General features: G+C 45.9%; 1 protein-coding gene across 1 annotated transcript in view; it reads right to left on the reverse strand.

Moving 5' to 3' along the window:
• CDK20 (cyclin dependent kinase 20) overlaps window positions 1–27,825 on the reverse strand; it is a 203,006-nt gene that overhangs the window by 14,513 nt on the left and 160,668 nt on the right. Inside the window, exons 7-8 of the mRNA XM_085629606.1 lie at window positions 4,897–5,020; window positions 464–619 (exon numbers count right to left, since the gene is read on the reverse strand). Coding sequence (XP_085485732.1) covers window positions 464–619; window positions 4,897–5,020 — 280 coding nt within the window. The remainder of the gene's footprint in view (window positions 1–463; window positions 620–4,896; window positions 5,021–27,825) is intronic.

The following is a 27,825-nucleotide window of genomic DNA, read 5'->3' on the forward strand; positions in this document are numbered from 1 at the left end:
AATCAATTCAAATAGTAGATGAGATTCTGTAAACAATTCCACTGCTGGAGAAGGATAATTTCCTTACCTGTAAGGGTTTTCTTGAGAATCTGTATCTTTGAAAGAATTACACACGTTGCTCCTGGCTTCCAGGGACAGTTGTTTCACTGTTTGCTGAAGGAGGCCGGTTACACAGAATTTGAAGTTGACAGTCACCAGAGCCATAAACTTGCAGTCAGGGAGCTTTTAATGCAGAATCCAGACATAATCAGTTGTATGTGTATTTTGCCAGAAGATTCCCAGCCTGACTTATGATGAATATTTAAATAGTAAATCTATAAAACAGCCAGTGCTGGAGAGGTTTGTGACCCTAGTTTAATCTCCGCAACAGGTCTCAGAATGATCACAGTGACCAGAGACTTCTTTCTGCATCTTGATCTGCACTCCTTTTGTTTGCTTGCCTGGCCTAGGCCACTCTACTCACCTCAGCAGCACTGATCCGTTGCTTCGAAGGATACACCAAGAACCGTTTCAGCAGCTCCAGGGCCTGAGGGGAGGCATCTGGCACAATCTGCTCAAGGGGGATGGGAGGATTCTCTTTAAATGAGATTTTGTTGTAATCTGGCAGGTCAGTTATTTCCTGGAGAGCAACAGAGGACAAAGAATAATCAGGGCGAACAACAAACTACAGACAGAGAACAATTTTGAGGAAACAGGAGCAGAATTCCTCTAAATGACACATGCAAGTGGGTCAGATGCACCAGCAGTACTACAAAGCTGAGATTTATTGGAAGTGGTGTTCAAGTACTTTATGACATCTAAGTCTGATGTTATAAATGTAAGCCAAGTGCTAGACCCAACTAGCAGGCAATCTTCAGTAGACTCTACCACAGTCTTGTGGTATCATCTTCAGACAATCTGATGCCATCATCATTAGACAATGTAATGGCTGCTTCACCCCGTAGCATCACCACTAGACAATCTTGTGGCCTCGCCACTGGCAAATGAAAGGGACATTTCACTGATTGATCTACTAGCCTCATCACTGGTCAGTCGTATGACGTCACCGTTATACAATAGTTATATGATTGTAGGTACCAATGGTCTCAAAGCTGGACAGTCTAACACTTCATTAGTGAGCAATCCCAGGTCCTTATCATCGGGCAATTATATGGCATGTTTACTGGGCTAGCCCACAGCCGTGTCTTCAGACAACCTCTTAGCCTCTTCGTAGGACAACTGAGTCATTGTCAGACCATTGGACAGTCACATGACCTCATCATAAAATACACTACCTTCTTCACCACTCACAGCTTTGTTGGGTCATGTGGCTGAGGTCTTTTAAACTAATAGGAAATTTGTAGCCTTGCCTTTGCTCGGGTGAATCAGAAGGTTGTGATGGTTTAGTCCAGGGACTCCCCTCAACTTTCAAAAAATTGGGAGCACAGTTTAATAGACTTTAATATGTCTGATGACTGCTCCACTATGGTGCATCCAATGGCGTTCTTGCACAGCACTCCCCCTGCCTATTTGTTTTATATTTTGGAAATTTTCTCAATTCCCTCAAGGAGAATCCACAAACCAAGTGTACCTTTAGAATCTACAAAATGTGCGAAAAAGGATACCTTTGTGGAAGAAAGTTCTGAAGGCTTAAGCGCAAACTGCAGGGTTTGGAAAAGCTCTGGTGTGTGGAAGCTAAGGAGATAAGTATGTTTTGACACCTTGTTCATACATGGCATGTCCTAGTCAGGTGTCAGAGATCATACTTCAAGTCTATGTTATGAAATCGCTGCTGCCTCTTGTATAAACATAATGTTCTCTGTTACTTACTTTAGTGGGATCTTACAATGACTGGATTGGAATCTTATTTGCTTTTGATGTACATCTCTTGTTAATAATAAACATTTTCCTGCCAGATTCTCCCCATCCCCCTTTTCCGCCTGCTGCCCTTCCTGGAACCAACTCTGGCTCCTGCATTATCCCTAATCCTTCCATTTGGTGTAACCTTCTTATCAGTTTTAATTCTCTCACACTCTCCTGCCGCAGACACCACTGCTCTTGTGCTGCCATCCACAACTGCCACTGATTGGGCCAGTATCCGGCTTGTTTCATATCCTGCCTTCTAACGTTTTCTGCTGTTTTGCTGCTATAGTCCTTCTCCGCAGGGCCACGACTTTCCCTACTCACGCTAGCCTCACTGTGGACATATTAGCATTTACAGTGTACACATGTTTTAAGGGACTCTGTCAGTAGTTCACTTGTAGTTTTTTAAATATACATTCCATATGCCAAAGGTTATTTGCATATGCTTGCTAACTTTACTAAATATTTGATTCTTTACTTACATTGAATGGACTTGTGATCTGAGCACATGCGAGGTTCTGGACTCATGTTTTTGAGATACTGGTTGTAATCTGACTCAGGATTATGCCTGTGTACCAAAAACAATATCTTGACCTCATTTTACACAATCCTACGCCATCAAGATCCATTTCAAAATCTATATTTTTATAACCTTGCTATTCTACAATCAGATGAACTCATCATTAGAAAGTATCAAAGGTTCATCACCATACCTGTATCTATCATGACACAATCTTATGAACAAAGCATTAGGTCCTTTAATAACTTCATCCTTTGAAGTTCAACATTAGACAATTTCCTTAAAAAGTAATTGCAGAAATCAAGATTACGAAAAGAACTAGAAAAAAAGACTTTTGAAAAGATGAAAAAGGCCATAGTTTCCCAGAAAGGCTGGTGCAATGTTGGAAATGATGGAGGGGAAGAATTCCTACCAATTCATGTAGGGTTATTTGGCCATTCCTGTAATGACTATAAAAGATGGTTACAACTGTGATACCTTACCATGCCATTGCAACCTGAAGGATGGTGAGAAAGTGGGAGGCTGCATTCACCATATGGTTAAATAGTGGCTCTCTATAGACTGGCACCCGTGTCAAGGCTTTTCTGACAATAGATGCAACACACACCCCCATTGTATGTCAAACATGATAGCCACTAACTCTTTAGTGTTTCTGCAATCGCTCCCTAAGCTTAGGGCCTAGAAAACAAACAGAGGGCGTGCAAGATCACCATATTATTTTAGTGGCTGGTTGACCAAAGTTGTTTATATCCTCATTGTACATAATAAATAGCGTATTTTGTAATATACCAGCAACTGTGTGTGTGTCTACTACATTGAGGGGTCAGGGTGATGGTTGACACATAAAAATGACCCTCTGCAATGCTGGCATTTCCTCGATTTTTATACGTGATGCAAAACACCCCTTATACAGTCCCAGACACTAACTACATCAGTGTAGACAGCGAAGTCAGAACTCTTTTATGGGATGGGGAAAACCCACGTATCGCGACACATAAACTGACCAGGGGATGGTATGACGGAGGGATCGCGTTGCCTGACCTTAAACAATATTACTGGGCCTCCCAGCTCGCAGTGATCAATCAGTGGGTCTTTGCCTCACCGTCCGAACCGGCATACCGTACGGACAAATGGATAATTAATCTGGGGGAGTATCAGCGTGCACTTTATTCCAACCCCAAACACCAACGGCCCAAACAGTTGCACTCTGGCACTGCACGACAAAGACACTGGGGTGGCACAAAAAAATAACACTGATCACTCCCTTGTGGGAGTCCGAGCAACTTGGCACATTGAGCAGATGCCCAGATTTAGATAAATGGGACTTAACTGGTATCTCTTCTGTCGGTGACCTGTGGAAGCGAAATGAGATGGTCTCATTTAGAGACCTACAAGCGGAATACCAACTAGCGGGGTTAGAGACGTTTCGCTACTTACAAATTCGTCATGCAATACCTACCATTGTGGCGAGCGGTGAGGCTCTAACCGAGGTCTCCCCACTGGAGGATAGACTGTTAACAGATCCCATGTCACGTAAACCAATATCACTCACATATCATAAATAAACAAACAAGTGACCGGACCCATTGATACGCCTCCGGCCGCTGTGGTAATCAGATCTAGGATACCTAGAGGACGACGACTGGCAGGAAGCCATATCCTCCCCCAAAGAAGTCACGATCCCAATGAGTCTACGGTTAGTCCAGCTCAAAATCCTACATAGAACTTATCTCTCTGCACACACACTGGTGAAAATGGGGCGTAGGCCAGATTCTGGGTGCCTCAGGAGTGGCGCAGCAGAGGGTACATTTTTCCACACACTCTGGGACTGACCAAACATTCAGCTGTACTGGGAGAGAATCCTCTCCACACTTACGAGAGTAAGTGGGAAAAGCATCACCCCCTCCCCGCGCCTTTGTTTACTAAACATATGGGAGGCCACCGACCTGACCCAGACTGAGCCCACACGGGCATCACTGGGATTCATCCTTGCTAACAGGAATATAGCCTAAGTATGGGGAACTGGGGATTTGCCTACATATCAGAGATGAGCTAATGACATGGACAATGCGATAATCGCAGAAAAGGATGTTTTCAAACACAGGGGCCGTCCCAAGAAATGGGATCACAAATGGGCTAAATGAAATGTATCACGTGGTGAAATATGTGTATCCCCAACAGAGTAACACTGAAGTAGACATTGATCTAAATTCTACTTAATGATGTACAGAGACTGTTTAAATTGTACGAGATGGTCATTTGTCCTTTTACCGCTGTATTTCATGGTTATGTGGCCTCACGGCCTTTCATTGTACTATCACAACTGTTCAATGAAAAGAAAAGAAAAAAAAGAAAAAACGCGCATTATTCTCTTTGGGGTGGGGGCACACTCGTTGACTCTCCTCAGCCCAGATTGGAAGGAGCAGGACAAACCCTGTTCCAGTCCCCCCTCCCCCCTTTCTTGGCTCATAACAGAAGTGCCCTAGAATATAAAATGCAGAATACACCCCAAACATGGTATCCTTCTCACGTACCGGCCAGATCTTCTCGTTGGGTGTCCCAAGGACCTGAAGCACACAGCACAGCTGCTCAATGTCATTCTCCCCAGGGAAGAGGGGTGAATTATTAAGGAGCTCTCCGAAGATGCAACCCACTGCCCTGCAGATGCAAAACAACAGATGATCAGTTACTGTTTATTTCTTTGCAAATATATAGATCACACTTTGAAAGACCCAGTTAAAAATAAATCAAGTGACAGAAAAGGGGCATTGTCTTTGTAGGCTAGTCTTACACATTTTTAACCTTTGGTTTCCTTTCGGAGTATGAAAGTATTAAGCCATGTTGAAACTGACCTTCAGGTAGGGTGTGCATAGATTGTTAGTGGCATAAGACAGTGGCTTACCCCAAACTTTGTTGTTTCCAACAAGAAGGTAAGTGAAGAGTTAGAATTCACCCCCCCCCTCCCCCTTTTGTTTGCACACAAATATTTTTCCTGCACAATTGTAGGCAGGCAGGTTTTCTCCACCACGTATGTAACTAATAAGAAATACCCTTGTGGAGAGGGGTGTTGTTATCCCCCGGAATAAGGACCCATTGAAGAGGCTTCGAGAGTCCCAGTGCTGTGCTTATTGACTAGATCAATACATCTAGAAATTAACAGTACACACATTCCAACACGTAGTGTGAGTGGGAGCCATGAGTGGTGAGTGAAACTGAATGAGACTGAGAACACTCAGATATGTGTATCTAAACAAATGGTTTTAATTGAGGCGCCTTCTATATAAATATTACTTAAATAGATATTACAAAGCTCACCGCTCGTCATATGTTAGCTATAAATGCTGTGTCACGGAAGGAGGTAGATAGCTTTGTACTTTTCACTCCTTATGTTTGGCAAAGTATAGCAGTTTTAATTGAAAAAGTTAGTCTGTCAAATTTGCTGACGGAGCCATGAAGGGCCACGCTAGGTTGTGGTGATGTTTGTAGTGTTGTATATAAAGTGGAAGTATGGAGTGCCTTCCTTATGGTTTCGCTACAAGGTGAGTCTTCGCAAGCTGCTAAAGTGGGGAGCCCAGTTGTACATTGTTATTTCTTACTCCATTCTATCTTCCATTTAATCTTCTAGAGCACAAGGTCATCCGAGAGACAAATATTGGCACTAAAGAAACACTGAAACAGTAAGAAAAAGTTCAAATGCCAGAGTAATAAAATAAATACTTCACAAAGTAGATACGTTTTGAGGACTTTCCTGAAACATATTGTGAGAAGTTGGCCTGATATATGATGTCACTAATTCTAGTGTACACCGTGTATCAGTCCAAACAACCCTTATGGTGATTGGTTGTAAAGTCAACCTTATAGACCAGCTATCCTAGTGGTAGCATGGACAAGAGCAGTCTTAGGCTAAACTCTGAATGGCATGTGAAGCCAGCTGTGATACCATATATAATACCTTGAATACCAAATGAAAGGACACCACAACATATATATATATATAAAATAAAGTGTATTTATTCTAGTCAAACCCTCAGCACTCTTTATGAGATTCGAGGTAAGTACAACACAGTCTTATTCAAGCATACATTAAGTCACACAGGTAAGTAATACAGTTAGGCCCTAGGGGCCACGCAAACCATATACTAAAGAAGTGGTATAAGGACCACTGTCACGGAAATAGAATAGGCCTAGGGAATCGCTGGGGCTACACTACACTACCAACTGTTAGGAAGTGGGAGGCCCACGGGATTCAGGTGCAGAGTGGAAACACTCACGCGTAAGGCGTATAATCGATAGGAATAGTACAGTTTAGAATTAATAAGATTTAGGACACTTCTGGAGTAACTAGGAAGTCGAGACTTGAAACTTAGACACTAGGATAGTCAATACCCTGATGAGCACCGGAGTACCCAAGTTACCTAGCCCACGGGCTGCGGGTGCCTAGGTGTGAACTTGCGTCGGGTTTCGTCGTGGACTCCTATGGATGCCTGAAGGAAAGATGCTGACAGGCAGTCAGTGAAGAGTGTCCGGTGGATCCCAAGGCCGGGATCAAGAAGGAAGGATACCTGCAAGCAGAAGGGACAGAGTCTGGGTCACTAGCCAGTGACCACGTGGAACCAGGAAGGAACCAGGCGATGTCGTGAAGATTGCAGGTGAGAGGTGAACCTTGTCGCAGCAGCCACGGGTATCAGGAGGCATCGAGGACGACCAGGACCAGGAGGCGAGCTGTCCCATGAAGGCTCTTGCTGTCGGCGGCGGCGAAGTCGAATTAGGACTCACCAAGCCTTGGCAAGCGGAACCCACGAAGAAAGGAGGACTTGCTTCTGTGGCAGACCAGGAAGTTCTGGGGTGCTTCTCTTTTGCAGAGGAGCAAGAGCCAGTCTGGAGGAGCCAAACCAGCAGCGGAAATTAAAAGGTGTCGTCACAAAGGCCGCTATCCCACGGGCAAGCAACCGGACAGACGCGGCAAGCAGGAAAATGCAGAAGGGCCCCACTCAGGACTCGTGGAGTGTGAGGGGCTGATCTTCGGTGCAGATGATGCTTGGGGTTGGGGCTTCTCAATCCCTGGTGCACAACTTCGAGGGTGCCTCAGAAGATGCGCTGTAAGATACTCGCCACTTTTCCCAGGTAGCCGGTCCCACGTCTCTCGTCACCTCCACGGATCTCAGCTCGGCTGTGGATGTGGATCAGGGTCGGAGAAGTCTGGAAGTCAAGGCTCTGGTCGGGCTCTGCAGTCGGTCCCTCGTAGGACTTCAGCAAAGCAAAGGGCTAAGTCTCTTGATGGTGCCTGTTTGCACAGGGTAGCCACTCCTTGGCTACAAGGGAGATTCTTCAGTCTTCTTCTTTCGTAGAATGTCGAAGGTCCAGAGTTTCTGTTCAAGATGCAGGTTCAGGATAAATCTAATTTTAGCAGGGCCCAACTAGCTACTAATATACTGGGCTAGTGGGCTGGGCTACCTGCAAGGTCCCTCCTATGGGTGGGACCAGGAAGGGGAGTGGCTACACCCCCTTTCCTTTGTCCAGTTTCGCGCCAGAGCTGGGGCTGGAGTGCCCCAGCACCGGTTTGAACTGGACTATGCATGGGACACCTTGTGTGCCCCAGGCATGTCTCATTCCTTTCAGCCCTCCCTGCCCCAATACACTAAAGTCTGTCTGGGGAGGGGCTAGCACCTCCCCAAGCAGGAAACCTATTGTCCAGGCCTCCCTGGCTGGGAGTGCTCTCAGCAGCAGGAGGTCAGACTCGTGTCTGTGGCAGCAGCATCCATTTTGTGATGCTGAGGCTTTGGTGAGAGTTAAACAGCAAAGTAGGATTTTAACATGTCTCTCCCTCTAGAAGGGAGGAATAATATCCTCATCACCAGAAATGGTATGGGGGTATTATTCCAAAGTGTTAGACACCTTACACGACATGTTTTGATAAAGCCAAACCAGAGTTACCATAACCGTTTAAGATTATAAGGCACTTTAAGAGTATATGGTAGGCTATATCATAGAACAGCTATAAGGACATGGTTCCGAAAGCTGCAGACAGGCTCAGCTCATGCTAGAGCAACATCTCACATGTTACCAAGCACTCTGCCTCTAGGATTCTTAAGGCCTGCCATAGGAGTGGCTGATAGGTACACATGTGTCTATATATAAGGGTAGATATAGGTATACTATATCTAAGCAAGGGGTGATTACACGACCTTGCCCCAGCTGAGCGATCAGCCAGTTGTGTCTGATTGGAAGGCCAGACCAGGGGTGGCATAATACATGCTGCAGCCCCTGGGAGGCCTAGGGTACACCTATGCCCTGGGTACCTAGGGTACATTGTACAGGGTCCAATAAGGTGATCCTTACCAATTGGGTATGTACCTAGGGTACATGGAGTCCATTTTAAAGAGAGAGCAGACAGCCTGAGACCCTGAATGGCAGGATCTCAGGCCAACTAAGTCGAAAAACCAGCTAAACACTAGGCAAAAAGTTGGGGGTAACCATAGTCAGATATCCACCTTCCTACACAACCCCCCCCCCCCCCGAAACGAAAGGAGATAAGGCTGTCCTTGACAAGGTAAGCCTCTATTGCCTAAGTGGCCATATAAGGAAGAACCAGCACTGGCATGGTTACCCCCTGTCTCATGGTCCACTAAGCAATTCCTCACCCTAAAGGCACCATAGGGTCTCCACCTTAGGGAATCTCTACCTTTGGTGTGTCTTTGCAAAGTAAAAGGCTGGTGTTGAGATGGAGTACTGAAGTGAGGGTCCTCAAAGTGAGGCCTCAGCTTCCTCCAATCATCCTCCACTATGGATGCCTTTCTTTCTTTAACTGAGTTGCACTGTGCTCTCAGGGTCAGCCTCTGGCTACCTAAAGCTGGAGGCTGGGTCCCTTTTGTGGGCTTACTGGAGGGACAGGTCAGGTTTGGGGCCCTAAGGTCCCATGTTTGCCTGTGCCCAACAGAATCCCTCTGGGGGAGGTCCCTAACTACCTGTAAAGGGGATCCCTCAGGAATGTTTTTAACCATCACCTGGATAGGGCTACTAGCCAGGCAATCCTCACTCTTTTGATGGGGGGGTTCTTGTGGACAGGGGCCATCTTGGGGTCCACTGGCCTCCCTGACCTCTGCAGCCCTGGGCTGACTGAGGCAGGGTAGAGAGAGGCAGGCTACCTGCACCAGACTGGGTCCCACCTTGGAAGGGGCCACTGACATCAGAGGCTCTGCCAGGCCAGGCCTGGCTACCTCTGGGGCAGTTCCTTCACAAGGGGTGAGGTCAGATCCCTGAGGAGGCTGACCTTTTCCTAATGTCTGGGGAGAGGGAGACTTTTCTTCCTCCCCACTACTCTCTGTTTGTGTGGAGTGATCCATAGTTTCAGGCTTCACTACACCTATGTCAGTCTGAGTATGGGCTGAGACCATTACAGCCTTGCCAACCTTTTCAGGGAGGCACTCAGTTTGGGTTTGAGCTGTGACTGTCACAGCTCTACCAATCTCTACAGGGAAGTCTGTCTTTGCCTGGGCTGTGGCTACCACTGCCCTTCCAACCTTTTCAGGGAGGAAATCTACTTGGACAGGGGTTGTGGCTGGCACAACCCCACTACCCTTTTGCGAAAGGCCTACCATTTTAGAATGGGTGTCTTGTTCAACTCCAGCCCAAGCTGAGAGTTCTAAGTCATTCCCCAGTAAGCAGTCTACAGGCAAGGTTGGGGACACTGCCACCCTTTTAGGGCCAGTGACACCTCCCCAGCTGAGACATACCTCTGCCATGGGATGACTGTTCTGTTTGCCATCAATGTTAGTTACCTGGTATGAGAAACCAGGCAAAAGCTGCTCAGAGGGAACTAGCCTATGGGCCACCATAGTGATGCTAGCTCCAGTGTCTCTGTAGGCCTCAGCTTTTCTAGCATTGATGTAGGGCGCCTGTCTGTACCTACCCAAAGTGTTGGGACAGGCAGTGAAGTTGGCAAACCCCATGCCACCATCACAGATAAGAGTAGCTGCTGTAGGGGAATTGGCTAAGCCAGGGTCCCCCTGTTTTCCCCAAGAAAACCCAACCAAATTTTTGGGGGCACTCCCACCTCCTGGGGGATTACTGCTGACAGTAATAGGTGGTGGTACAGGAGTAATTGGAGGAACAGTTTTGTTTTTAGCCTTTGGGCAACTGCTGTCAGTTTTCCAATGCCCAGGAATTTTACATTCATGGCAGTAAGGCTTTTTAACTGTGGTAGAGGAGGGAGCTTGGGACCCACCACCCTGTCTGGAGTTTTGGGGCCCCGAGGAAGATTTCTCTTTTGTTGTATCCCCACCCTTCTCTTGAGGCTTGGTGGTATCTTTCTTTTGGTCACCACCCTGATTTTTAGGCCTAATCATTGTCCTGACCCGTTTATCTGCCCTCTTTCCCAATTCTTGGGGAGAGGTCAAATCTGAGTCTACCAGGTGTTGATGGAGAAGCTGGTTCTGACAATTACTAAGGATCTGCTCCCTCATAATCAAGTTGTACAAGCCTGTATAGTCCTGCACCTTGCTGCCAGTTAACCAACCCTCCAAAGCCTTAGTGGCACAATCCACAAAATCAGACCAGTCCTGTGTCTGTGTCTTCTGGGTGTCTCTGAACAACAACCTATATTGCTCAGTGGTTAAGCCAAACCCATCTATCAGAGCACTCTTCAGGACTTTGTAATTGTCAGCATCCTCATCACTAACTGTGAGGAGCTCGTCTCTACCTTTGTCAGAAAAGGAGAGCCACAAGATAGCTGCCCACTGACTCTGGGGTACCTGCTGTACTTTGCAGGCCCTCTCCAAAGAAGTCATCCACTTGTGGAGGTCATCCCCATTCTGATATGGGGGGACTATCTTGCTTAGGTTTCTATGGTCATAAGACCTATCCCTATCTCTAGGAATGTTGCTGCCACCAGTGGGTTCTGACCCACACAATTTTTGCGCTCTGGCCAGAGCAAGCTTCTCTTTGGCAAGGGCAAGTTCTTCCCTTTCAATCCTCAGTTTGGCTTCCTTCATTCTGGCCTCATGCTCTCTCCTCTGGGGAGAAGTCATCCCCCTGTGGGATGAAGCATTGGAGCTTCTTGAGTGATAGGAGTGGAGAGAGTCCCCTGAGGGAGATCTACCCCTTCTATCTCTCTTTTTAAGATTACTTGGGGGCCTGTAAGGGAAGCTCCCATGCAAGCTCCCATGTAAGCTTAAGTTAGCCTGACTAAGTTTCTGACTGGGGTCTTGCTACCTCACTCTTCCTCTGAGGTCTCTTCTGACTCATCTGTATCAGTTAAGTCAGGGGTCTCTTCTGTGGAGGGGAGGCCTTATCTACAGCTATGGCACCATACTTGGCAGCTCTTTCAGCATCATAGGCCTCCAGAAGCTCCACTAGCTGTCTAAGGGTAGGGTTGGAACCCTGTTTTAATCTCCTGGGGGTACACAGTTGTCTCATCTCCTGGAAAGTGAATGCATCATATCTAGAGGGAATCTGTCTAGGATTCTCCTCTCCTGAGGGAGTATCAGTGTGATCTCCATTCAGGGACATGATTCTAGTGAGGGTGTGGTGTGTGCACCTACCTACACTAGTTGTATCTACTAAACCTTACTAGTAGTTGTAGTAAGGGTGTGCTAGGCCCTTCAACCTACAACAACTAAGTCCAGTAGGACTTAAGTATTTTTAAACTATGTTCTATGTACCTAAACAATATCTGTGTGATCTTTCAATTTAGTATCTCAAGATTACAATGGTATTACAACAGCAAGCTCAGATCCCAACCGCTGCTCACCAATGTGAGAAGTTGGCCTGATATATGATGTCACTAATTCTAGTGTACACCTTGTATCAGTCCAAACAACCCTTATGGTGATTGGTTGTAAAGTCAACCTTATAGACCAGCTATCCTAGTGGTAGCATGGACAAGAGCAGTCTTAGGCTAAACTCTGAATGGCATGTGAAGCCAGCTGTGATACCATATATAATCTCTTGAATACCAAATGAAAGGACACCACAACAGATATATATTTAAAATAAAGTGTATTTATTCTAGTCAAACCCTCAGCACTCTTTATGAGATTTGAGGTAAGTACAACACAGTCTTATTCAAGCATACATTAAGTCACACAGGTAAGTAATACAGTTAGGCCCTAGGGGCCACGCAAACCATATACTAAAGAAGTGGTATAAGGACCACTGTCACGGAAATAGAATAGGCCTAGGCCTAGGGAATCGCTGGGGCTACACTACACTACCAACTGTTAGGAAGTGGGAGGCCCACGGGATTCAGGTGCAGAGTGGAAACACTCACGCGTAATGAGTATAATCGATAGGAATAGTACAGTTTAGAATTAATAAGATTTAGGACACTTCTGGAGTAACTAGGAAGTCGAGACTTGACACTTAGACACTAGGATAGTCAATACCCTGATGAGCACCGGAGTACCCAAGTTACCTAGCCCACGGGCTGCGGGTGCCGAGGTGTGAACTTGCGTCGGGTTTCGTCGTGGACTCCTATGGATGCCTGAAGGAAAGATGCTGACAGGCTGTCAGTGAAGAGTGTCCGGTGGATCCCAAGGCCGGGATCAAGAAGGAAGGATACCTGCAAGCAGAAGGGACAGAGTCTGGGTCACTAGCCAGTGGCCACGTGGAACCAGGAAGGAACCAGGCGATGTCGTGAAGATTGCAGGTGAGAGGTGAAGCTTGTCGCAGCAGCCACGGGTATCAGGAGGCGTCGAGGACGACCAGGACCAGGAGGCGAGCTGTCCCACGAAGGCTCTTGCTGTCGGCGGCGTCGAAGTCGAACTAGGACTCACCAAGCCTTGGCAAGCGGAACCCACGAAGAAAGGAGGACTTGCTTCTGTGGCAGACCAGGAAGTTCTGGGGTGCTTCTCTTTTGCAGAGGAGCAAGAGCCAGTCTGGAGGAGCCAAACCAGCAGCGGAAATTAAAAGGTGTCGTCACAAAGGCCGCTATCCCACGGGCAAGCAACCGGACAGACGCGGCAAGCAGGAAAATGCAGAAGGGCCCCACTCAGGACTCGTGGAGTGTGAGGGGCTGATCTTCGGTGCAGATGATGCTTGGGGTTGGGGCTTCTCAATCCCTGGTGCACAACTTCGAGGGTGCCTCAGAAGATGCGCTGTAAGATACTCGCCACTTTTCCCAGGTAGCCGGTCCCACGTCTCTCGTCGCCTCCACGGATCTCAGCTCGGCTGTGGATGTGGATCAGGGTCGGAGAAGTCTGGAAGTCAAGGCTCTGGTCGGGCTCTGCAGTCGGTCCCTCGTAGGACTTCAGCAAAGCAAAGGGCTAAGTCTCTTGATGGTGCCTGTTTGCACAGGGTAGCCACTCCTTGGCTACAAGGGAGATTCTTCAGTCTTCTTCTTTCGTAGAATGTCGAAGGTCCAGAGTTTCTGTTCAAGATGCAGGTTCAGGATAAATCTAATTTTAGCAGGGCCCAACTAGCTACTAATATACTGGGCTAGTGGGGTGGGCTACCTGCAAGGTCCCTTTTATGGGTGGGACCAGGAAGGGGAGTGGCTACACCCCCTTTCCTTTGTCCAGTTTCGCGCCAGAGCTGGGGCTGGAGTGCCCCAGCACCGGTTTGAACTGGACTATGCATGGGACACCTTGTGTGCCCCAGGCATGTCTCATTCCTTTCAGCCCTCCCTGCCCCAATACACTAAAGTCTGTCTGGGGATGTGCTAGCACCTCTCCAAGCAGGAAACCTATTGTCCAGGCCTCCCTGGCTGGGAGGGCTCCTAGCAGCAGGAGGTCAGACTCGTGTCTGTGGCAGCAGCATCCATTTTGTGATGCTGAGGCTTTGGTGAGAGTTAAACAGCAAAGTAGGATTTTAACATGTCTCTCCCTCTAGAAGGGAGGAATAATATCCTCATCACCAGAAATGGTATGGGGGTATTATTCCAAAGTGTTAGACACCTTACACGACATGTTTTGATAAAGCCAAACCAGAGTTACCATAACCGTTTAAGATTATAAGGCACTTTAAGAGTATATGGTAGGCTATATCATAGAACAGCTATAAGGACATGGTTCCGAAAGCTGCAGACAGGCTCAGCTCATGCTAGAGCACCATCTCACATATTACCAAGCACTCTGCCTCCAGGATTGTTAAGGCCTGCCATAGGAGTGGCTGATAGGTACACATGTGTCTATATATAAGGGTAGATATAGGTATACTATATCTAAGCAAGGGGTGATTACACGACCTTGCCCCAGCTGAGCGATCAGCCAGTTGTGTCTGATTGGAAGGCCAGACCAGGGGTGGCATAATACATGCTGCAGCCCCTGGGAGGCCTAGGGTACACCTATGCCCTGGTTACCTAGGGTACACTGTACAGGGTCCAATAAGGTGATCCTTACTAATTGGGTATGTACCTAGGGTACATGGAGTCCATTTTAAAGAGAGAGCAGACAGCCTGAGACCCTGAATGGCAGGATCTCAGGCCAACTAAGTCGAAAAACCAGCTAAACACTAGGCAAAAAGTTGGGGGTAACCATAGTCAGATATCCACCTTCCTACACCTATGTATGACTGAATGGACGGCCCTACGAAGCTAAGTGATCTTATGCCTGACCGGCAAGCGTAACCCATGGGGCGAGTGAAAGAGTCGAGACTCGGAGTGTAAAATGCTCCTCAGTTTGTGATGTTGGAACCGCTCTCTGAATCCTGTGTAGTTTCATTAGAATTCTTTCAAGCAGGTCAAAACCGAGGATGATGCAGTGTTCAATTTGAACAGGACTTGTGCAGAGACCGCCAGTGCTTGAGATCACAGGAAGGAAAGAAAGGATCTATCGCAGTGATTTTGATTTCTCGTAGGTGGCATTGTATGGACTTGGGTTGCAGTCAATTTCCCATCACTAATAACACACAGTGACATTTCTTTCCTGAAAGGCAGTGCTCCGCCTAAAGAGGATGGTTGTATATCACTGTGCTACTGATTCATGGGACTATTCTTCCTGTCTTGTTTCAATCATCTTGAGGACGTTTTTCACATCCATGCACTGAGCCCCATAGTTAAGTTGGTCTTATACCTCATGTGTGGGCTTAGGGCCTGACATCATGCCATGCTTGCTTGTGCCAGGTGTGGGCTTGGGGCCTGACATCACACTATGCTTGCTTGTGCCAGGTGTGGGTCTGGGGCTTGACATCACGCTATGCTTGCTTGTGTCAGGTGTGGGTCTGGGGCCTGACATCACGCTATGCATGTTTGTTCCAGGCGTAGGCTTGGGGCCTGACCTCAAGCTATGCCTACTTGTACCAGGTGAGGGCTAGGGGTCTGATCTCAAGCTATGCTTGTTTGTGCCATGTGTGGGCTTGGGGCCTGACATGCTAGGCTTGCTTGTGTCAGGTGTGGGCTTGGGGCTTGACATCACATCATGCTTGCTTGTGTCAGGTGTAAGCATGGGGCCTGACATCATGCTATGCTTGCTTGTGCCAGGTGTGGGCTTGGGGCCTGACCTCAAGCTATGCTTGCTTGTGCCAGGTGTGGGCTTTGGGCCTGACATCACGCTATGCTTGCTTGTGCCAGGTGTGGGCTTGGGGCCTGACATCATGCTATGCTTGCTTGTGCCAGGTGTGGGCATGGGGCCTGACATCACGCCATGCTTGCTTGTGTCAGGTGTGGCATGGAGCTTATGGTTAATAGTTGTTCTTGGAAGCGAGTGGGTATTGATGGACTGCAGGGATGGGAAGCCAGTGATATTTGTTTCTGTTGTGATGTTTTGTTTGCTTGTATCAGGTGTGGCATGGAGCTCATGGTTAATAGTTGTTTTTGGACGCAAGAGGGTCTTGCTGAACTGCAGGGATGGGAAGCCAGTGATATTTGTTTCTGCTGTGAGGTTTTGTTTGCTTATATCAAGTGTGGCATGGAGCTCATGGTTAATAGTTGTTTTGGGACGTGAGAGGGTCTTGCTGGACTGCAGGGATGGGAAGCCAGTGATATTTGTTTCTGTTGTGTTACTTTGTTGGCTTGTATCACGTGTGGCATGGAGCTCATGGTTAATAGTTGTTTTTGGACGTGAGTGGTTCTTGATGGACTGCAGGGATGGGAAGCCAGTGATATTTGTTTCTGTTGTGATGTTTTGTTTGCTTCGTATCAGGTGTGGCATGGAGCTCATGGTTAATAGTTGTTTTTGGACGTGAGTGGTTCTTGATGGCCTGCAGGGATGGGAAGCCAGTGATATTGGTTTCTGTTGTGTTACTTTGTTGGCTTGTATCACGTGTGGCATGGAGCTCATGGTTAATAGTTGTTTTTGGACGTGAGTGGTTCTTGATGGACTGCAGGGATGGGAAGCCAGTGATATTTGTTTCTGTTGTGATGTTTTGTTTGCTTCGTATCAGGTGTGGCATGGAGCTCATGGTTAATAGTTGTTTTTGGACGTGAGTGGTTCTTGATGGCCTGCAGGGATGGGAAGCCAGTGATATTGGTTTCTGTTGTGTTACTTTGTTGGCTTGTATCACGTGTGGCATGGAGCTCATGGTTAATAGTTGTTTTTGGACGTGAGTGGTTCTTGATGGACTGCAGGGATGGGAAGCCAGTGATATTTGTTTCTGTTGTGATGTTTTGTTTGCTTCGTATCAGGTGTGGCATGGAGCTCATGGTTAATAGTTGTTTTTGGACGTGAGTGGTTCTTGATGGCCTGCAGGGATGGGAAGCCAGTGATATTGGTTTCTGTTGTGTTACTTTGTTGGCTTGTATCACGTGTGGCATGGAGCTCATGGTTAATAGTTGTTTTTGGACGTGAGTGGTTCTTGATGGACTGCAGGGATGGGAAGCCAGTGATATTTGTTTCTGTTGTGATGTTTTGTTTGCTTCGTATCAGGTGTGGCATGGAGCTCATGGTTAATAGTTGTTTTTGGACGTGAGTGGTTCTTGATGGCCTGCAGGGATGGGAAGCCAGTGATATTGGTTTCTGTTGTGTTACTTTGTTGGCTTGTATCACGTGTGGCATGGAGCTCATGGTTAATAGTTGTTTTTGGACGTGAGTGGTTCTTGATGGACTGCAGGGATGGGAAGCCAGTGATATTTGTTTCTGTTGTGATGTTTTGTTTGCTTCGTATCAGGTGTGGCATGGAGCTCATGGTTAATAGTTGTTTTTGGACGTGAGTGGTTCTTGATGGCCTGCAGGGATGGGAAGCCAGTGATATTGGTTTCTGTTGTGTTACTTTGTTGGCTTGTATCACGTGTGGCATGGAGCTCATGGTTAATAGTTGTTTTTGGACGTGAGTGGTTCTTGATGGACTGCAGGGATGGGAAGCCAGTGATATTTGTTTCTGTTGTGTTACTTTGTTGGCTTGTATCACGTGTGGCATGGAGCTCATCGTTAATAGTTGTTTTTGGACGTGAGTGGTTCTTGATGGACTGCAGGGATGGGAAGCCAGTGATATTTGTTTCTGTTGTGATGTGTTGTTTGCTTGTATCAGGTGTGGCATGGAGCTCATGATTAATAGTTGTTTTTGGACGTGAGAGGGTCTTGCTGGACTGCAGGGATGGGGAGCCAGTGTTATCTGTTTCTGTTGTGATGTCGTGTTTGCTTGTGTCAGGGTGGGGTAAGGAGCTCCTGGTCAGTGGTTCTGCTATAATACGAGTGAGCCTTGGTGGCCGTGGATGCAGCAGTGGTGAAGCTGCAACCATGAAGTGCATTATTTCCATGCATTCCATAGTTGTGTTGTATGGGACCCTCAAGGGCATGGGGTCCTAGCACTGATGTTTTTGTTTGACGGTGAGCAAGCCCTGGAAGTGTTAGTTTTGTGTTTGGTTAGTCGTGTATTTACGTGAGGTTGCTGTGCATTTGTATGAACTGGAGTCTAGTGTTTGAAGTCGTGTAAATCTGAGCCCGAGGTTGATAATTCAGAGATCATAGCTGTCCGGACACTGTAAAATGGGGATGGTTGTCAGTGTGGATTGCGTGTCTTCAGGAAAGGGGGTAGATGTGTTGCATCTAGACATGCTTTGAGTGCTTGTGCTTTCTGTGTCGACGAAGGAAAAAGAAACAAATGAGAAGCAGGAACAGATGCAATTATTCTTAATTCTAATGATTACATTAATTAATCAATGACACAGCTCGATTATTTCGAGATCTTTCTTTTATTGGATCTCTCAAGAATTCATACTTGATCCAGACTAAAAATAGAGTAACAGCAAATCATGATACATCAAACATAAAACATACAATTTTTCTATGAACATAGATTTCACAAAATAGGACAAGACATTACAAAACTCAAAACAGAACTAAATCTCATCCTGATAAAGAAGACTCCTATCTCCCACGTATTTATTTGTGAGAGGCTGTGCATAAAATGTCTGTACAATCACTCTGAATGATAGTCTCTGGGGTCAGTGGGCATTTACAAGCAAAATCTTTAGGTCTTAGCAAGACACACAGTGTGTTCAGTACATTCAACAATCCAGGCCTTCCAGAGACCTCAGAGGTGGGATGTCGACGTGTTTGGGCCTTTAGATTATAGGCCTCTTCAGGGCGTAATGAAAGAAGGAGCACCCATACAAAAATATATATTCACAAATATGTACCAAATTTGCACGTGAGACCGCAGTAAAATACAGACAAGCTGAAATGGTCCCTCCAATGGGGAATCAATTACCGGATGAGAATTAATGATTGTCAGGATTAAAAAGGTTACAACAACCAATCAAAGCAGTGTTCCGGGAATGAAAGGAGTAGCATGTTTAACACACCACACGGGCGGGTGGTCAGAAAAACGAGTAAGAATCCAGTCAAAGAAAGAATAAAGAAAACATCAATGATTACCTACACCAACGAGAAAAAAGTGCTGAAATCATGCATTTTAAACACGAGTGCTCCCAGAAGTCTGTCACAGTAGAAAGCCTTAGTGAGCTATAGTAGCGATGTTAAAGAAGGCCTATCAACTTACACAAGAATCTCAAACTAGCACCAGGTCTAACGAAAAAAATCCAAATCCACAGCTACAATGAGGCCAGAATGACTTCCAAGGCCAGTTTGATGCCTGCAAAAGTAGAGTGAATTAAATGACACCACTAATCTGTCGGAAGAGGGCCAACCGGACATGTTACAAGATCTAGGGAAAGTAGCAGGCACGCCTATCACCTTCCCAAACAATCCTAGTATAGCAACATGCCTGTGTCAACGAAGGCCTGTGGGATTAGAATGTGCAGTGAATCCTGTGTGAGAAGCGTTATGGGCATCTTGGCTGATTGACTGAATGTGAGTCCTGGGTGGGGTCAGTGTCGAGAGGGGAGCAGGAGGGGCTCTAGGGGTGCAGAGACGGGGTGTCCTGCGGGGAGGGTACCTGTGCTGTGGGGGGCTCAGGCAGAGCTGGAGAGGGCTATGCAGTGAAAAATATGCCTGAATGTATGATGCAAGTGTTCCAGATGAGTGAGGTTCCACAACAAGTCAGTTGGGGAGCTGAGATGGACATGGACTCAGCTCTTTTTGGGGTGTGCATATGTGGAACATATAGAAGGTATCACCTGTAGCATAAATACCTGTACATGCATAAAATGTACCTATTTGTGGTGAACTTCAAGTGTTTCTTCCTCTCCAACACAATAGAGAGTCTGGTTTCTATTGATTAATTTCCTCATCCGTCTGATTGTCAAACAGGATATTCAAGAGCGGAGCAAATGTATGGATTTCTACTGAGTCTCCGGTCCCTGAGCTGTTCAGCACAGACTAGAAAACCTTCTGCCAGAGACACCCTGCGCTATCTCTTTGGCTGCTAGATTTAAGAGGTTTGCTGCTACCTTGTTAATGCGATTAGAAACAACCTGCCCTATGGCGAGTACATCCAATGCCTTCTACTTTTTTCACTACAGGAAGATTTTGAACAAGATGCAACAATCCATGCAGGGCTGTACATCTGGCTGCAAACATGGTCATGGTTCGCATCTCAAAATCCTTCTAACCAATTAGGTTAATCTTTTTGCTGTCCTTGGAAAGCTGTACAAAGAAACTTAAGAAAAGGCACCTGAATGCTGGTCCATTCCAGGACAGTGATGGAGTCAAGAAGACAGGCACAGCCTGTTCTGGGAGGTTCGTCAATAACAACACATAGTATGTAGGTGCAGTTGCACGCTCCATCATTTTGTATGTCAAATGCCTGGAAATGTGAAGAAGAGTTTGGAACAACCTTCCTCTCCTCTGCCTTCTTTAAAGTCAGCAATAGAAGTCACAGCATCTGCGGCATAAGGTTTAGTCACTTACGGCGATCACAATGCTAAGACAACAACCCTTCAAGTGAAGTTCAGAATATCGCAGATGGAGTATGCCAAAGGGTATTCTGGCTCTAGATGCCCCCTTTGCATCTGGTGCAGTGCGTCCGTCTGGCAGGTGACATATACACAGGCGTATCATGGCTCTGGCTCTGTTTTCAAGTCCACAGGATGTCCTCTGGTAGGACTGCAGTAGGTGCCTATCCTTCTGGCAATGGGTAGGGAATCATCACTACGACGTATATTCACAATGTTACAAAGCACCTCGCGGAGGATTGTCTCAATGATGGCATCCATGTTACAGATCTTGACAATAGTAAAAACCTGTTCACTGTCAATAGGGTGAATAAGAAAGGTTTCACCATCAACGGTGATCTCCACAGTGAATATGATCTGGACGTCGAAGAAGGCTTTTCAACTAAGTAGTTCTTGGCAAAAAAAGAAGGTGTAAATGTTAAGCGTAATCTGGTGTACGCTGGTAGGGGGCACACAGAAGCCTCTTCGGAGAGAATCTGCTGGGTATCAGAGGGTATTTCAAGAGATAGGAGAGAGCAAAGGTGGTGGTGTCAGGTTTGAGTTATAGATTTTCTTCTGTTCTATCAGAAACTTCTGATCCTAGTTAGGCAGAACTTCTCTCAAATGAAACCGCAGCTCCCGGTGACAGGAGGCCAGTCTAGTGTCATTTCATCAGGCATGCAGGACAACTCTTAAAGTATCCATTGTCTGCCCATCTTCATGCCAGTGAAGAGTATTTAAAAACTGGAGGCCATATCAGATGAAAACAATAGGCTTCACTCTTTCAAGATATTTTAAAAAAAAGCGGCAGCTAAACTGCACTAAGTAAACAGAAAAGGCAAAGAAAGAATTTAAGGGAACAATAATAAAAAAAGCAAGAGCATCAGTGTTCTAGAGAAGATGTTAGATTATGCACTGCTCTGAAAAGGTAAGCATTAGGCTGTATCATTTATACCTAGAGTAAATGTTATTTCCCTGAATTTTAAAACCATGAACATAAAACAAACCTGGAAACTTAGGGCCAGATGTACAACTGTGGAAATAGCAGCTCGCAAATTGCGAGTTTTTTGCGGCTCGCAATTTGCAAGACGATATTTCCAATGTACAACAGTGTATTCCACACTATTAGTGATTCCCAATGGGGTCACAAATTGAGACGCTCATGAATATTAATGAGCCTATCGCAGTTTGCGACCCCATTGGGAATGGCAGGCCCTCCTAGGTATGGGGGCCTGCTGGGCTCAGTAGACCACAATGTCTGGGACTTCTTTTAAATTAAGCAGTTTTTTTTTAATGCAGCCCGTTTAACTTAAAAGAAAACGGGCTGCATTAAAAAAAAAAAAAATTGAAACGTTTTTATTTAATTTTTTAAGGGTAGGCAGTGGTCCCATGCATTTGCTAAGGGGAAGGGATCCCCTGGGGAGCTCTTCCCTTTTGTGAGTGCTTTGCACCAGGAATTGTGGACACAAAACATTCTTACATTGGGGTTGCGCTCGCTATTACGAAGGGAATGTCCCTTCCTAATAGCGAGTCGCGAAACCCTATTTTGCGAGTCGCAAAAAATTGCGACTCGCAAAATAGGGTTTGTACATTCCCTATGCTATTTTTGCATGCGTAAACGGGTTCGCAAAGCCATTTGCGCATACAAAAATGGTTGTACATCTGGCCCTTAAGGAAGAAAATAGTAGAGGTTAAAGCTGGCATTTGCGACTCTATTGTTACAGACTTTGTTCCATATTAAAGGTTACTCAAATTTATGATATTCTGGTGAAAACAATGCACAAGTGTGACATTATTTCCCAAAGTCCACCATAATAACATCATTTTGAAGAGTTACGGATTGCCCAAATGTGAAAAGATATTTAGTTTTTCCACAAATGTACATAGTTCCTTTCAAGTTCTAAATAACGCAATGCACGTGCGCAGCACGATACAGTGTGGTTTACCTCCACATGCAACATAGATCACTTGATTCTTTGGATTTCATTACTCATGAAAATTGAGTCCCCTCAGTGATGGATTTGCCTATATCTAACACACACACACTAACACACACACACACACACACACACACCCCCATTGGAGTCATAATTGTACGTATACATAAAATATTAATAATTAAATGAACAGACAAATGCATAGAGGTTTCATCCTTTCAAAGCTGTTCATCCATCTTTCTGTGCATCAAACACACGTCTGGACCACTTCTGGATCAGGGGAGTCTTTCATAGATTCACATGCTTGAATATTCCCTGTCGTCGAAGTGGGAGTCCCACGGTACATAACATAGCAATGTAGTAATAACATAAGCCTAATAGGCATAAAAGAAAGTAAAACCATAGAGTTTTTATGGATAGACAGTTTGTCACATCTATAACATATTACTGTCATTATATTTTAGTCCAAAATCCAGCCAATCAGGCGTCCGCACCCTCTAGAACCCTCTCCCTAGAGGCTCAGGCCCTCAGATTTTCGTAGCACAAGTGTGACATAAAAGTCAAATACACGATGGGAGCCTCTGAGGGGAGGTGGGTGGGTCGCATGTGAATCTATGAAAGACACCAATACTGGAGAACCATAGTTTACAGGTAAGTAACTTTTGTTCTTCTCCAGTATTGGGGTGTCTTTCATAGATTCACATGCTTGAATAAGAGTAGTGAGCAGTGATATCAGAATAATACAAGGTACATAAGAATCAAAGCAATAGCAATACCCAGTGCAAAAGACTATAGGCATTTAAAATATAATATAATATAATATAATATAATATAATATATATATAAATAAATATATATATATATATATAAATAAATACATAATAAATGTACCTTGTATACAGGAGGAGGGAAGCATCAGAGGCTCATCTTTATTTAAAAAGATTACGAAGGACTGCCTGTCCCACAGCCGTGTCCGTGTTATCTGCAGCATCCAGACAGTAGTGTCTCGTAAAGGTGTGTCTGCTGGACCATGTTGCAGCTCTGCAGATGTATTGAAGAGGTACCCTAGCAAATAGCGCAGTAGAAGAAGAAACCTTCCTGGTGGAATGCGCTAGAACGTTTGATGCAAGTGGTTTTCCCGCTTATTGATGGCAAAAGGCAATAGTAGAAGATATCCAGCGTGCTATAGTTTGTTTGGTGACCGGATGACCCTTTTGCATCCGTCCGTAAGCCACAAAGAGTTGGTCATTCTTACGAATAGTAGCTGTTCTCTGAAGGTAAAATTTGAGACATCTTTTGACATCCAAAGAATGAAGCGTTTTCTCTGCGGGAGTTTGAGGATTTGGAAAAAATGTTTTTAAAACAACCGGCTCATTGAGGTGGAAATCCGATGGAACCTTGGGGATAAAGGCCGGATTGGTGCGGAGCAGGACAGAGTCTTTAGTCATTTGGAGAAAAGGTGGTTTAGTAGTAAACGCCTGCAAGTCACTAACCCGGCGGGAGGAAGTCAGAGCCAGGAGTAGAGAAGTGTTCCAAGTAATATATTTGAGACTGACTTTATGGATTGGCTCAAATGGTGGTTTCATGAGCTGTGCCAATACAATGTTTAGATGCCAAGCTGGAGGTGGCCGAGGTATCGGAGGAAACATTCGAAAAAGACCTTTGAAAAATTGTTGAATTACTCTTGACGAGTAAAGTGAGTTAGAGCCATCTTGTCGGAATCGTGAGATTGCTGCTAGGAAAACCTTAAGGGTAGAGTATGAGAGGCCTGATTTCGCTGGGTGCAAAAAGAAAGGCAAAAGTTGTTTGGAATGTATAGGATGTACTTGAGCTTCATTGCACCATAGACAGAATCTTTTCCATTTGAGTTTATATGCTTTCACCATTGAAGGTGCTCTAGCCTTAGCCAAGACTTCTCTGCAATCTAAAGGAATGTCCAAATTTACAAACTCCTAGTGTTCAGGTTCCAAGCCGCTAAATGAAGAGATGCAGAATCGGGATGACAGATTTGGCCGTGTTCCATGGTCAAAAGATTCGGAAGAGGGCGAAGAATGATCGGGTCGCACTGAGACAGGAGCAGTAGTTCCGTGAACCAGATTTGTAGAGGCCACCGGGGGGCTATAAGAATAATGTGACAGGGTTCTTTCCTCATTTTCCGCAGAACCTTGGGGACTAGAGGTATTGGTGGAAAAGCGTAGGCACATATTTTTGACCAGTTCATCAAAAAGGCATTACCGCATGACTTTGGTTGGGGAAGCCAACTTGCGTAGAACAGGCATTTGCGGTTCAAATATGTTGCGAACAGATCCAGATTTGGGGGACCCCATAGTTGAAAAATGTGATCCAGAATGGGTTGGTGTAATTCCCATTCGTGATTGGTCGTGGATGATCTGGTTAAGGAATCCGCAAGATTGCTCAACGCTCCCGGAACATGAACTGCTGTGAGGACGATGTGATGTTGAATCGCCCAATTCCAAATTTGTTGAGCCTGAAGGGACAACAAGACGGACCTTGTGCCTCCCTGTTTGTTGATGTAGTGCATGCACGTTGTGTTGTCCGTACGGATCAACACCGTGCTTCCTTGAATGATGGTTCGGAAGGCCTTCAGAGCCAGAAAAATGGCCAGTAACTCTAAAAGGTTGATGTGTCTTGTCTTTTGTTGAACGGACCACTTGCCTTTCACGGTCAGTCCTTGTAAGTGGGCGCCCCAACCCTCTAGAGATGCATCGGTTGTGAGGGTGAATAGTGGAGTGTCCGCCACAAACGGACGTCCTGATGAGATATTTTCTTCGTGAGTCCACCATAAAAGAGCTCTTTTTAGTCGATGTGTGACTCTTACTAAGTCGCTGAAAGTTCCTGAGACTTGAGCCCACTGTTTGTCCAATTCACCCTGGACAGGTCTCATTTTCAAGCGGCAGTGAGGGACTAGAGGAATGCACGAGGACAATATCCCTAGGAAAGATTTCAACTGTCGGACAGAAACAAACTCTTTTAGATGGATAGAAGTCGCTAGATTGCGAAGACGTTGACGCCTTTCGTGCGACACAAAAGCTTTCCCTTGCCTGGTATCTAGAATGGCTCCCAAGAACAGTCTGTTTTGAGCTGGAAGAAACTGAGATTTTCCCATGTTTAATGTTAGGCCCAGAGATTGGAAGAGGGACCTGCATAACAGAGTTTGTTTGGACGCTAGTTCGAACGACTTTGCCTTCAGTAGGCAGCCGTCTAAGTATGGAAAGATTTGCACTCCTTGAAGACGAAGGTAAGCTGCCACCGGTGCAAGGACCTTTGTAAACACTCGGGGAGCAGAACGAAGGCCGAATGGCAGAACTTTGAATTGGAAATCCTTTCCGGCCACTCTGAATCTGAGAAATTTTCTGTGTCTCGGCAGTATGGGAAGATGAAAATAAGCATCTTGAAGATCTAACGTTGTCATAAACTCTCCTTGCGATAGAAAAGGGAGTACTTCTTGAAGGGATAACATACGAAAAGTTTGTGTCTTGATGTACTTGTTTAGAGCACGTAGATCCAAAATGGGACGCCATTCTCCCGACTTTTTCTGTATGAGGAAAAACCTTGAATAGAACCCCCTGCCCTTCTGTAGTTTTGGCACCACTTCGATCGCGCCCTTTCTCAATAAAATTTTCAGCTGATTCAAGAGTTCTTTTAGGTGAGCAGGAGGGGGACCTCTTGGTGGAGTATTGGGAGGAATCTTTACTAATTCCAATGCATGTCTCCTGCGCACAATATCTAGAACCCATTGATCGGTAGTAATTTGTGACCATTTGGAGTAGAAGTGAGAGATTCGACCTCCAAGTTTTGAAAAAGCGGGAGGATTTGGCGACGGTGTGTGGTGAGAGTCATTGTTTCTTGGAGAAATCCTTTCCTCTATAAGAGGATTTTCCTCTGTATTGCCTGTAGTTGGAAGAATGTTGTTGCCTGTATGACTCTTGATTCTGGGAGGAGTAGCGGTTCTGAGTTTGTCTGTACTGATTCGAATTTCCTCGAAAGGAAGAAGAGGAACCACATCCTCTTGCGCCTCGAAAAAGCTGTTTTTTGAATTGTAACGACCCAAGAGCACGAGCAGTGTCAGTGTCCTTTTTAATTGTTTGAAGGGCATTGTTGGACCTAAGATCCGGGGGTAGCTTGGCTTACGGGGGAAGGCCTATACTCGTTCACATGTTGTGCTTGCACCACACTCGTCTCGCACTCCAGCGCACCACCACCAAAAAAAAAATGACGCTACAACAAGAAGTTGGAAAAGGTGGGAAAACTTTATCTTCCCTTATTTCTCGTTTCTTCTTTTCTTTTCTCTTCAGAACAAATCAATTATTACACGACCCACAGCAGCGGCTTAGCACTTTGAATAGAGGCAGTCGCTTTAGTGCCGCACATAACAATGACCTGGCATGTTGAATTGAGTGAAGAACTACACAGTCGCATATGATACTGACATTACCTGGTAAAGGGTCAATAAATAATAGGCCGTACTTAGCCTGGGCACTACTTTAAATAGGGTCAATAAATAATATGCATCACATAGCATGAACATTGCACTGTCAAGATTGTCATTAATTACAAGGCCGCACTTAGCATGGGCACTACTTCAAATAGGGTCAATAAATAATATGCATCACATAGCATGAACATTGCACTGTCAAGATTGTCATTAATTACAAGGCCGCACTTAGCATGGCACTACTTTAAATAGGGTCAATAAATAATATGCATCACATAGCATGAACATCGCACTGTCAATATAGTAATTTGATAGCACTGAAAACCAGGCCCTAGTAACCTAGCGCTGCCCACAACAATTAATAATGCTTCAAAGTATGGCAGGTGGACACAGCGCTACCCTCAGCAGATTACTAGCGCCTCTGGATCATAGCTCCTACCCTCACGCTACACCTGGTAACTTAATAGCGCTTCCTAATCTGGCCACTTAATGTAGCGCTATACATATGGCCCTTCAACCAAGGCGCAGGAACATAGCGTTTCAAATCTGGCGCTTTGGAGGGGTTGGGGCCAAGGGCCCTGGGCCAGCAGTCAGAGTCTTAACCCAGCGTTTAGCGAGTCCTGTAGGGGCAGAGGGCATGGACCGGTCTACTCCCTCGTCGGGATCAGTGTGGGCCCGCCCGGCTTACGGAGCACTTCCCCGGGGGAGGGGCGAGTCCAGGGCCTCTCTCCGGCCTTCCGCCCGCCTCCCCCAGGGGTGACCTGATTCTTCGACCCTCGCGGGTCTGGCAGTGCACACTTCGGCTCCATCCCGGCGATGTCCGGGTCGAAGGGGGGATGGCGCGGGGCTCCCGGACGGGCCAGAC

This window comes from Triturus cristatus, chromosome 10, assembly GCF_964204655.1.
Source record: "Triturus cristatus chromosome 10, aTriCri1.1, whole genome shotgun sequence".
Lineage (NCBI taxonomy): Eukaryota > Metazoa > Chordata > Amphibia > Caudata > Salamandridae > Triturus > Triturus cristatus.